Below are 13,503 nucleotides of genomic sequence, written 5' to 3'. Positions count from 1 at the left end.
TGGTCCTGCTGTACAATTTTCGGATTTTTACATGGCACTTTGTTAATTATTTATGATTTTTGCCCATTTTATTTTATTAAAACAAAATAAAATAAAAAATGTGTAGTGTCATGCGTGATTTGAACCGTAATCCGGTTGTTAAATAGAAAATCATAAAATACGCATTTTTGTCCTGATTTGTTGCCTTGTTTAATTTTACCTACTTTTAACATTTTTTGTTTATATATGCGTGTAATAAATACATTAAGTGCTAATTAATGGTGTTTAGTTTTTATTTAATTAGTTTGTGTGTTTAAGAAAATTAGAAATAAAAAAAGGGGGGGTGAGAGTTGTTTTAATTTTGGGCCGAGTCCCATTTCAAAATCTGAGACCCAAACAAACAACCCAACCCAAAACCAGAATTACCCGGTCCAGTCCGTGTTCAGCCCCTAACTATCCAAACGACACCGTTTTAATCTGGTCTGATCTGGTCCGTTGATCTCAGATTGATCAACGCCAAGATCACATTTTCCCATACCCACGAACAAACCCGACCCGTTCCACCCGGACCAACCCAAACCCTTTACCCTTGAAACGACACCGTTTCCTTCGAGCTGAAGGATCCTGGCCCTTCATCGCATCTCATCCAACGGCCAGGATCCACCCACCCACTAACTATATAAGTCTGTAACCTTACCCTGCCCCCTATCCAATACCCCAGCTCCCGTCTTCACCTTCTTCCCCATCAAACCCTAGAGCCGCCCCCGTATCCTTCACCATGAAAACCGGCGGCATGAACGCCGGTGACCTTCACCTTAACACCCTAGAATCCAATTGCCATCCGGAACACGGATCTGTTAACCACGTAGTTCGAATCCCTTCCCACCTTCTCGAATCTTCATTTGAAGATTCGAGTCGGAACCCGATTTACACCAACCGACCTCAACTTCACACCAGAAAGTCCCCAGACCCCCCTCGTGACCAAACCATGCTTGGTTTGGTCCGAATCTGATCAGGGAAGCATGAATCCCAAATCTGATTTTTGGAACTTTGTGGTTCTTCGTCACTGGTCCATATCCGTTCAAACCGAAGAGATTAAGGTCTAATGGACCTTAATCGAAGTGTTTCTCATCTGAGAAACACTTCGATTAAAGTCCGTTCAACCTTAAGAAAGGTCTGTTCGAATCCAAGTAAGGTTTTGATTTTTCAAGGTTTAAGGTGAGTTCTTTCTTTTCTTTATCTATTTTAGTCCGTGTGATTGTTTTAAAAGCTGTTCATGATTGTTGAAATCTTTTGTTTTGAGTTTTTATTAACTATGTCCTGTCCACCTTGCCCGAACCTTTGTGTTTGATTATTTTCTTTCTTCTGCTTGTTCACTGATAATGGTATGTGTAAGCTGTGCAATCAAGTGAGTATTGAATTGGTTCATTCATTTAGCTCCTAGGGCCCTTCTGTTGTTAACATTGCAATATGAACCCCTTGTGTGATACTGTTAAATATCTGATTTTTTGCTACGATTGTATGTGTTATAACTAATATAGTCGAGTCGACATGTGTCGTCAATTAGTTTCAGATGTTTGAACAACAAACAAATCGACCTGCTTCTGTTAAGCATTTGCCTGAATCGATTAGGAACTAAGTTTAGTTACTTATAATTGCTAATTTGATTTCAGAAATCTAAGGTGTAGGCTGTAATGGTAATCTGAACTGGAGGGCATGTGCACTTGTGCACAACATGGGCATAAAGGCCCTTTTGGATTAAAATAGTTTGACAGCACATGTCAGATTATATTCCTGCTGCCCATGTCTGCTTTTAGTTAATAAAATGGGAAAGTTAAGCCTGCCAAGGGAATGTCATGGGGGTTTAATATTTAAAGGGCTAAGTGGAACTGGAAAGGTACAACATATGGGAGAGGTATCTGATTAATCTAAACAGGCTGTTAAAGGGATGACTTTAGGTATATAAAAGAGGCAGAGCTAAAAGACATAGGGGGGGAGAAGATAGACAGAGCATAGAGAGACGAGAAGAAATTGTTAAGAAAAAAAAGGTAAAGGGAGAACTGGGAGGGAATCAAGAAAAGATAGAAGACAATCAGATAGAGAATTGAGAGGGGAGAGCTGAAATACATACATATTAACACACACACAGACAGATAGAGAGAACTGGAAAAGATTTCTTTTGATAACTTCAGTATAATTTCAAAACTGAAGATTGACATTAGATTTTGAAAAGAAGGGAGATAAGGAGAGGGATATCACAAAAATCAGAAGCTGCTTTCTTCCTACTGTTTGTTCGATTCTCAGTTTGTTCAAACTGTCCAAATCAGTTCTGTCTTCTTTCAAGTATCGACTAAGTCTATTGTTTGGGTTTGTATTGTTTATTTCTCCTGGAATTGGATTGCCTGGATCTCTGATTCCATACTGCTGGGAATTTGCTTTCATTCTGCCATTCCTCCATTGGCTTTAGTGGTTTCTTGCACTGGGATTTTGTTCTATTGCTGCCCGCTGTTACTGCTGCTGTTTGGTATTGCCCATGTTGCTCTACTGACCCCTTGCTTCTTCTGTTGTATCCAATATCCAGGTACATACTAAGACTTGCATCTGGTGTAACAATGAAAGCATGAAATCAAAGATATGCAGGAGTTTAATCATTATCTTGCTGCAATTACATTTGTTATGAATATTATTAAGATCTGTGTAATTTGGTTTAGTTTGTAATTCAATAAGAAACACGTCAGGTAGCCTTGCACTTAATCGCAGCTTAGTCCATCCTAAATTGTGATTTCGTTTGCTTAATGGGTTGTCTAATGGGGAATGTATGAGTGTTTTAACACACAGGTAATTAGATAACTTTTCAACTAGTATTCTGCATGTATAAAAAGAATGCCTTAAGCTTGCCAGATATGATGTTAGATGTTATTGAATCTTTGTAAGTAGTACACATGATCCTGTTCAAACTCTATTAGCAATAGTTTTTGATAGGATAATTCTATTGACTTGGTTTAAATAAGCAGTTTTCAACTCGGATCCGAAGGACATTTATTATAAGCTCTTAGTAGTTATATTGATCTTGCATATTAATTCCCCCTGACCAATTAACAACATATTCATCCATGAAATAAAGCACAAAATAATTCACGCCTCATAAATCAGATAGTCAAATAAGAATTCGAAGTTGGTCAAGTATGTAATCCTCTTTCTTTCATTTTATTAGAGACAAACACAATAGAAATGTAGTCACTTTAGGATATCCCTTTCTAAAATAATGAGACGAGCCTCGCTAAATAAAAAATGCAAAATTGCGGGGCCCTCAATGATTAACCATAATAAATACTTAGAATTTGGGATGGATTGTTTAGTGAATTCCACTGCCTTCCCCAAAGACAATAACGCGTTAGACTTTTTAGGCGCGATTTAATTAAATCACATTCTTAAATTCGGGTGCGCATTTATGTGACCCAAATTCAAATCTCAACGGAGTCGAAATGTGTTAACAACTACGGGTACATTGATTGTGACGTAGTTCGAGATGCATTTTCGCGACGTTGCAATTCTATAAAAATAAATGATAATAATAAAAGCGGTTTTAAACTTAATAAAAGCACATAAGTCACAACATGTATTTAAATCAGATATTTAGCCATTATAACAATTTAAGCGACCGTGCTAGAACCACGGGATTCGAGGGTGCCTAACACCTTCCCTCGGGTCAACAAAATTCCTTACTTAGAATTTCTGGTTCGCAGACTTCATTTGGAAAAGTCGAAAATTTCCTCGATTCGGGATTCAAGATAAACCGGTGACTTGGGACACCAAAAGCCAAACCTTCCCAAGTGGCGACTCTGAATTGAATAAATAATCCCATATCGAATATTGTCACTTAAATTGGAAAAACTCCACCCGCGCATTTCTAACCCTTCGGGGCGGGCGCGCAAAAAGGAGGTGTGACAATCATTATGCTTAATTGAGAAACCTGTTGTTATTTTCTCCAGATGTGTGAAACAGTACAAAAGAGAGTTGCTTTTTTCCTCTTTATTTTCTTTCTTTTTTCTTGTGATATGCAGAAGTACAAAAATTTTATATATAGTAGTCATTAGACAAAATTCTCCTAACTAACCTTTTAAAGGCAAAGTTGCATCATTCTTTCTCCTTCTCTTTATCTTCTTACAAACATATACAAGAATATCTTAGTTTGCAAAGTCACTTTACTACAAGCCAGCATGATATTTTATTGTAGCTACTTCGGAAATACTTATGTATAGTCCAATTCTTGATTTGTATAGGTACTAAAAGTATTACTTTTTATTCTAAAATTATGTTACTTTTAGGTGTTCTTTGTGAATCTCTTTTCTTTTTTGGCTTGCATCATTACTATTACTAAGTAAAACAGTACAAAAGAGGGTTGCCCTTTTTTTTTTTTAATCAGTAGAAGCAGTACAAAAATATTATAGCATTCATTAGACATACTTCTCCTAATTAACTTTTTGAAGCAAATTTGTTGTGTTTTAACTCCTCTTTGATAATGGTTTTCCTTAGCTTAGCTTTTCATCTTGCAACTTAAGGACTGATAATAGAAATGAAATCTATACAGGGATTAAGATTGTACTGCTACTATTAAGAAACGTCTAGCCGTAAGAAAGGCGCGAAGTTCAAAGGTTTGAAGCTACATGGAAATATCATTATTCTTCAAACATTAAATACTTATAGGAGTTGTTTGACTTAAAATCTTCTATTGTTTTACGCCTCTTAATTTATCATTGTTCTAACTTCTAACATAAGTGTTCAATAATTAATAGTGAATGATAGTTGAAACAGAGTATTCGATCAATAACATTTAAGAATTTAACTTCCTGGTAAAAGCTTATGTTTACTTTTTTCTTTTGATTTTCTTTTTTCTCCTGCAAGAGGAATTGCTTATTATGATATACATTTGATCATGTAGGTTGTAACTATACATTCCTTATTTAAGATATTGTGGTTGTAGCAGTAATTGCTAACTTCTATTAAAGCAATTCATTTGCTTCATGTTTTTAGTATTTCAAATAGACGAGGGTGATGTAAATCTTATATTCTAGACTAGATTGCAAATGTAGTCTTATAGTATTTGTCCTTTAATCACGTTTTTTGCTTTCTACAAATTGCAAAGTATTTCTTCCAAACAAGTACTATTCTTTCATCGTTAGTCGATATCCTTGATGAAGAAATGATCGGAAAGACAATTGTCAATTTGGATAATTAACTAGAGATTCATCTTCTCCGGTAAATTACATCTATTCTTTGATATTGAATAGCCTCCATATGCCACTAGCAGCTTTTTTGGTTATAAGATTCAGAACATACTATATCTTTCAATACAACAGACTATAATTAAGTAGTTTTTATCCAATTTAACCTCCTGATAATTGAGGTTCTTGAAAACTCTATTGATGGCAATTCAAGTAAGTTGGTTGATTTATTGATCAACTAATGTAGAAGCATACTTTAACTCCTTATGGATTAGTAGGAGTATTTTTTTTGGTTTCTGTTTTTTTTTGCCAGGTAGCTTATTAAAAGTTAGTGGCAAGTCGTTGGATAAATTAGCAAAGCTAAATAAGTTAGTTGATTTTTCGCGTTACAAAAAAATTAAATTTTTTTTTATCATCATTATTATTATTATTATTATTATTATTATTATTATTATTATTATTATTATTATTATTATTATTATTACTTATAACTCATAATGAGGAATAAATATTTTACCAATCAAAAAGAAAATCAAATATTTCATGCTCAGGCCTTCTTTTAAAGAGCCGCTTGGGATCGGTCGGTGGCCCTTGGTAATAATAAATATTTGTCTTTTATTTTAATTATTTTGGTCGCAATTGCTAAAATTAATTTGCAATATGCATATGTTTTTATTATCTCTCTTTGCTCTTTTTTTCTTTGAATCGATCCGCGCATCGCGCGGGTACGTACACTAATTTAAAATATTTAAAATAAAGAATAATGAAATAAGAAAAAAAAAAAAAGGCAAAATCGAATTCATCTCCCCAAATTCACCAAATCAATTCCATGTATCGTATATTTGCCTTAATTTTTTTTTTCATCAGCTTTCTTGTCACATTCCGTATATAGCCAGCCACCGTTCTACTCATTCTTTTCATCATCAAAATCATTAAATTATTTAAAATTGAGCAAATCCCATAAAATATACTATTTCTTTTGAATGTTCAGATATTGAAGAAGAAGAAAAAAAGGCAATTGTTAGTGTTAATATACGTCTGAAGCATTACTAAATGACATTACAAACAATGAGATGATTCACAGTCCACATTAATGGTACTGGTAGTGGTATATGTAATCTGAAGATATGAATAATCCTGGAACCAGAGAAAAACAAATTAAATAACAGTAAAGGAAAACATAATTTCTTCCATAAAGATTGTTAAAGTTCAAATTGTAACTACGGGCTAGCCTAAAAAGAAACTGATAAACTATTGAGCTTCCATTAGAAATAGTCACAAGCAGATGTGATTTTTGAGAATTGGAATAAAAGAAGTTAATCTGGGAAGGTGAAAAGATTTTTAACTGGTATGAACTTGTAATGTTTAATGAAGAATCGTGTTTTTGGGGGGATTTTCACATGAAGTTATAACTGATATTAAATGTGTGTAACTGATGATGCGAAAACGCTACAAGAAGCGACGGTTTTTGTTTGTAACCAAAAGAAGTGATTTGAATTATCTTTTAGGGAACATCCTTTTTTCCCCATCATTTTTAAAAAGTTAAAAGAGTAAAAAAATGACAAAAAAAAATACAAATAATGGTTTAAGAGAAATGCCACCTCATCTACTATTGGCCTTCTTTTATATAGATATAGATTATTTAGATCTTGAGAAAAACATGGTAAGATGTACTCCCTCACAGTGCCCAATTTGATCTCCAGTGGAACAATGTCATCTCACCCTCACAGAGAGCAAAGCAGTGTCATGACAGTCATGGTGAACAAGATCACATGAGAACCAGTATAGAAAACGGGGGAGAAGTATAACACACATTCAACATCCACGCAATTTCTAATCTTTTCGTATTATGGTTCTCTCAACTCTTCCAGAAGTTCTATCGGATTGATGAATTTTGTTGGCCCAAAAAAAAAAGCGTCAACAAGAAGTAAACAAGGAAAGGCCTTGCGTTTTCGCTTATAAAATACCAAAAAGCCACTATATTACACACAAAAAATGTCGGAATGATTAAAGATCATGTTTGTTGCATTTGCTTCTTCAGACCTCCAAGAGGACCATAACCTTTCTCCTCTACCTTTCCCATATGACAACTACAGCTACTGATGTTAAGATTAGAACCACATTTTAGGCATATACCTTTGCACTTGGAATCACAGACAGCATTAATGGTGATTTCTATGTGCACCAGATCTCTAATTTGTTTTGAAATGTCGATAACTTTTTCTTGAGGAGGAAAATACAGCTGGTCTTCTAAATCGATCCAAGCATCATCGTCCTCCATTTCCTCTTGGTCGTGTCCAAAACTTTTGAATTTGTCCTCCCCAAACATTATGCCCATATCCAATGTCTCTGGCTCCTTAATAGGTTCTTCACTGAGTAGGAGTGAAAAGTTTGAAAAGATACTTTCTGCAGCTGGTTCACCGCACCTTCACAAATACAATATTCACCGTGAGCAAAAAGACCAATATTTCTGCTTTGAAGTGAAAGGAAAGCGGAATTTGACAACAAAGAAATACTGAGCATTAGAATTAGAAGGTAAAGTTTTCAGGTTATGTATACGTGCAAGACAAGAATTTTTATTTTCTGAACCATTTTATAAGGCACGAAGATAATCTAAACGGTACCCAATCACTTTCAACGATAATAGGGAAGACCTGTTTTAAAGTGCACATTCCATTGAGTTACAGGACAAGTAAATGTCCTATGAAGAAAATCTTATATCCTCTTTGTCCCCTCTTGCGCAATCTTTTAGTTCTGGATTAAATGGGTCTGTTTCGTCCAATCTAGTCAGTAGTCACCACTTGACCACCTTATGCAGATGTAAAGCTAGGTACTAACTTCTTTTACAATCTCTAGGTAACACAAGTTATTTCATAATTTCCAGCCTAGTCATCATCAGAGACTCTTTTTTTATTCATTTTTTTGGATGACCGAGAAATTCCTGAGAGCCAGTGGCGGGTCCGTCCTTCAACCCGTCTCCACTTAAATACCTAGCATGCCTATGGCAGGGTTTGAACCAGATGTGCGCCGAACCTGCATATCACACATTGCTCTCTTACCACAAACCAAAGCCATGGGGGCTTCAAGGCTGATCGTCATCAGAGAATCTCATGAGGCATTTCTTCCAACTTGATGCAGTTCGGACCTTTTTGGCTTCCACCATGGCCAGTATTCTTAGAAATCCTATACTTTGAAAGTCATTCATCAAACCATTCATGTGTCCTTATGATTGGCAGAAGAAGTGTTAAATAAACTTAGGAAAAAGGAACCAAAAATCATGAATATATATTGATTTCCAGGCATTCACTTTAACTCAAGAAAAAGGAAAAAATCACATGAATTGTCATCAAAGCTACTAAAGTTACAGAACTCACCTTTTTGCTTTTTGTTACAATCATGTCGATGAAAATCGTTAAGCCTGTGTTTCATCCTCTATCTAAAGAAGGAAAAATTGATCCACTGATCACCAAGATTGGAACTCATGACCACCTTAACATCCTCAGATTATTATTATGATTTACTATTTTTGCCTATTATTGCCGGAAGTTCACCTATTAAAATTATGACCGTCCAGTAAACTTAGAAAATATTTCGCCTCCTAAAAATATTTCGCCTCCTACTGCTCCAAGCTTATTTCTGGTCCCAACTCTCTATTGTAACTTGACTTTAACTGCAAACTTCGGATAGTCCAGCTAAGCTTAAGAAACTAAGTTGAGAAGTATGAGACCTCCCACTCTATGTAAGTTACAACCATTTTATTTCAGAAAGCAATTTTGCACTATTCAACTTGTTATCAGTCCTTCTCAGAACTGGAACATTTATAACTACAGAAATGGTTTATTAGCAAAATATATAAGAAGATACTTGCATCAACAACTTTAGAAGCACATAAAATTTGTTAGGATGTTGATTTTACTGTGGCATGGAATACACCAAAAAGAAAAGGAGTTGTAAGAGTTCCAGGTGCAGATAGGAAATACCATATCTGGGTACTTGAATTTCAGAGAAGGGCATGAAGTTTAGTGAAATGAAATGTACGCTCGTTTAAAGAAACAAACTGAAGTTGCTCCTCTAATGATTTATGACATGGACTTGTGAAAAACTATAGCATGGTACACTGCTTCCGTCACCTAGTTCCTATAAGTGTTTTCACCTGAAACACGTGAGATAATTGGGCCCCTCCGTTATCCTATAGAAAGAAACTATTCCATCTATCCTTAACGGGACAATACAACTGCCTAAAATTAATTTCAAGGAAACATTAAAAATTCATAGGCCCATTTACAGGGAAGCCAAAATTCTATCATGTATTTATCATCTCCAGATTGTCAATCACACAATGATTGGAAAGGCAATGTTCAAATTTCTGTTAGCATTGGGAATGAGCATAGACCAGCAAATGCTTGAAAGATATCTCAAAGTAAATCATAGGGGGGACAAAAAAATTCATTAAGTAAAACAAAAGAACATAGAATCACTTAAAATCTACAAAGCTTTCTGTTTATTCGAGTTTCAATAAGAAATATGGGGCAGCTACAGGCTCAATATGGCAAGAACCCAACTTAGTAATTTCTAATTCATGTGAGAATTCCACCTACTATAGCTATGTTTTTTTTCTTTTTTCTTTCTTTTTGAATGAAGCAAGTGATTTCATTAAAGAGGCATCAAGAAGATGGAAAAGAATACAACGATGTAGCTTTTAAGATCACAAAAAGGGCTTAGTAGCTACCGTCTAGATTAAAGAGCTAACAAAATCCAGAAATTGCTTTAGCTATGTTTCTCTCTGTGACAGCTCTCTCAAACATAGAGAAAGACCACAGCACCATTAGGACTGATATATATTGTTAAGGTCCGCAAAGTGGACCATTCCCAGTAAAATTTTCAGCAGGAGAAAAGGCATCAAGTTTTGATAATCAAGAGGAAGTTCCACCATACAAGATGAAGTACAAAGCTTGGATACTACTAAAATACAGTGATCAAATTGAGGAGAAGTTTATTCTTGCAACCTTGAAAATTTCAGCACGAGCATCAAAGAGGAAGCAGACAGGAGATATATATTTACCTCCTTTGGATTTTTCTAAATCATATTCATCATATCGATAATAATTTTAGGAAACTTTGGAAGAGGAATACAAAAATAAACTTCAATTTATTCTCTTCGTGCGAACCAGAATTGTAAACCAAAGAGCAATTGTGTCGTTATTGAGTAATCAACCAATCTACACCCCAACAAAATTTGCTGGCTATATGAATCATCTATCCTCCATATTTATTCCGTTCTATTTAGCCCCATCTCATTCCACTACTAAATGATTTGAGCATTTTAACACAAAGTAAGGTACCTTGAGCTAGAGGTGCTTTAAATCTCATTGTATGCTGACATATAAGTCTCACATAGTATCGGAAACATTTGACCTTATATAAACTAATAACAACTGAGCCAAATTGCAACTAGTTGGTATTGCCTACATAGATTCTTTGTTTCGATAATGTCCTATTATGATCTAAGTAATGATTCTAAGAAATTTTACTATCTTTTGAGACAACTTATTGATCTGAACTTAGGTTCGTCTTTCCATTTTAGCAATTTCAATGATCAAAATATTGCATCCACAGACTAGTGCATATGGAGGTATGCGTAGTACATGGTGGTAAAACCATCTAGGTTTATCCTCTATGTATGGAACTTTTGTAAATGTTCATGGAACTATTCTATTTCTCATAAACTTTATGACCTTCCAATCACTAATGATGATGAGATACTCTTTGCAGAGAATCATGTTTTTTTGGTAGATTCTCTACTTTTTGTATATATGTAGAATGTGGCGTTTCTTCTCCAATAATTAATAAATCGTCGGAAAAATTTATCCTTATGAGTACTACTTGCTCCCTCTGTCAAATGTGACATTCATCGGATGAATTATTCTCGTATAATCGCACATCCATCGTCGTTTTATGCAAGTGATGCCTAGACCAATTTGTGCACACCTCGACTAATCAACAAGCAACTTGAATAAATGAACATAGGTGTTGGATAAGCCTGGCCACCAAGGCTAGAGTAGATAGGCTTCCACTCAGTGTTGTCATGGGAACTCGAACCTAGGATCTCCATGTTATTACTAAGCTTCAACCACTCAGCCATCTCATTGGGGACATGGCCATGCATCTATCTCAACATTTTTTTTTTTTGATTTGCACCGGGTGTCCGAGTCTCTTCGAGCCCCGACTATTCCCGAGGGTGCACAGGCCCTCGGCAAGGAGTTTCCCGCAAGTGCACCACGGTTAATTCAGGTTTTACCCAGTCCGATGGCCCTCAGAAATTGTTTGCACCCAGTGGGTTTCGAACTTGAGACCTTGAAAGGGAGCAAACCCCAAGGCTCAAGTCAATTGCCACCAAGCTCAACATTTGCACTTCTTAAACATTAATATGTTGGATCTTAGAAGTCCAATATTTACTCTCATACTAATATTCATATAAGGGCGGAGCCAGAACTTCATATAAGGGATTGAAAAAACACTAGAACGTTGCAGCTAGATTTGAACCTATGACCTAAAACAATTTTTGAACCCCCTTTTGCCACTGCACCAGAAACTTTGCTTATGTCAAGGGGACTAACAGTTTATATACAACCAAAACAGTTTGTTTTGCCCTATTTGTAAAGTATTTTTCTAGAAAAAGGGATTGCATTGAACCCCCTTGCCTGAAATTAGCTACGCCCCTGTCAGGTATAGAATAAACTCAAAAATTACATCAAACGCATTGAACTTCTGATTGATCTAGGTGTCCTTCTGGACATTTGTTTGGCGTTGATCGTGACAAATAACTGAAGCAACATGAAAGAGAATATGAAAGTTTACTACCTGAAAAAATAACTGTAAAACTACAGAAGCATAAACAAATACAGTACCTGTTGCAACCAAGTGAGAGGACTGTCCTGATGATTCCATCAAGCCTCAACTTTTGCTTCTTTCTTGTCACATCAAGGGAAATCAATACGGGAGTTCCATCAGGATAATCTTTGACATCTTTGGTCACCCGCAGTCCCATTACCGAAGCCCGAGACCTCGAAACCTTTGTGGAGAGCTTGCCCAAACCCAGCCTTTCTAAAGTGGTGCAATATTCCAAATGTGTTACTGAAGAATTTCTTTTATACACAACCGCCCCTTCCCATGGAGACCCCTCATCTTCTTGTATGTCACCTTGCTCCTCATCCACCCAATCAAAATCGGGATAGGTTTCCTCTAAAAGAAAATTACTTTTCTGGTTTCTAATTACAAACTTTGAGCTAGTAAGCGAGTACTTCCTAAATCTAACATTCCCTAGTCCACTAGCAGCAATATGACCGTACGAGATGTTGCAGTAACCCAAATGGACATTTGGGTTCAAATTGAGCTTCTTTATGTGGTATACATTTTGTAGTTTATATGGAATACCACATGAAGGGGAAACTGTGGAGGATGACGAACATACAAGAGGCATTTCCAACAAAGTAGAATAGAGAGTTCTTCAGAGATACAAGCTAACTAGGCAAAATCATCTGCAAGAGAACAAAAAATATAGAACAATTACATGAAAGCGGCAAAACAATTAACTACCTATTTATTGAGCTGAAAACTGTAAGATTGAGAAACTTAAAACTCAGTTGCTATTTGACAAGGAAGTAGAAAAAGATTAGGAAATTTGAAGCAAATACAAAAGGAAAAGGGAGGGGGAAAAAACAGAAAATCTTACAAAATTGTTTCAAAGGGAGAGCTTCGGAGCAGGATTTAAGGCAAGGAAAGCGAGTTTCTGAGCAGGAATTGGCGAGGAAAGCGATTGATTTGTTTGTGGCAGAGGGAATAGAGAGCTTGCTGCGGCTTCACATTCCTTATCCAAATGAAGTTGGGAACCTTTTGAGATTCAGCTGTGTCTGCCTATGTATGAAAAATGGAACGAAAAGTTGGACGCTGGGTGGCAGTTGTGGCTTAATACATATTTAATCCCCCACTTAGGGAAACGGGCCACAAAAATGCCCTCAACTATAAGATATAGAACAATTATGTCCCAAATATACTTTCTTTTTTTTGGGTTGAACCGAGATATATCCTGGTACTATATTAGACTTTTAGGTAAAATTATTTTACCAAAATATCTATCAAAAGCTAATTCACCAAATTACCTAAAGTCTTTCTCCTTAACTATCATTATTTATTCTTTAAATCACTTAATTTGTAGATCTACCTACCAAAATATAATTAATAATTTAGTTATGTAATCTGAATGTGACTACGTGACAAAAAAAATAAAGAGACTAATTAA

The 13,503-nt window shown here is 35.6% G+C and overlaps 1 protein-coding gene across 1 annotated transcript; it reads right to left on the bottom strand.

Annotated features, from left to right (window-relative positions):
- Positions 1-7,025: 7,025 nt before the first annotated feature.
- On the bottom strand, positions 7,026-13,227 carry LOC107831720 (large ribosomal RNA subunit accumulation protein YCED homolog 1, chloroplastic). Its single transcript, XM_016659515.2, has 3 exons — positions 12,937-13,227; positions 12,113-12,742; positions 7,026-7,630 (listed from the first exon to the last, which is right to left on the bottom strand). Exons 2-3 carry the CDS (start codon positions 12,682-12,684, stop codon positions 7,219-7,221), a joined length of 984 nt encoding a protein of 327 aa, XP_016515001.1. The 5' UTR covers positions 12,685-12,742; positions 12,937-13,227; the 3' UTR covers positions 7,026-7,218.
- Positions 13,228-13,503: the final 276 nt, after the last annotated feature.

This window comes from Nicotiana tabacum, chromosome 16, assembly GCF_000715075.1.
Source record: "Nicotiana tabacum cultivar K326 chromosome 16, ASM71507v2, whole genome shotgun sequence".
NCBI lineage: Eukaryota > Viridiplantae > Streptophyta > Magnoliopsida > Solanales > Solanaceae > Nicotiana > Nicotiana tabacum.
The sequence above is the reverse complement of the archived record's forward strand: the minus strand, read 5'-3'. Positions and strand labels throughout refer to the sequence as shown.

Coding starts and splice junctions, on each gene's coding strand:
- LOC107831720 (XM_016659515.2), bottom strand. CDS start 12,684: ATGCCTCTTGTATGTTCGTCATCCTCCACAGTTTCCCCTTCATGTGGT. Junction 7,631..12,112: donor CTCTCACTTGGTTGCAACAG/GTACTGTATTTG, acceptor GTATTTGTGAAG/GTGCGGTGAACCAGCTGCAG.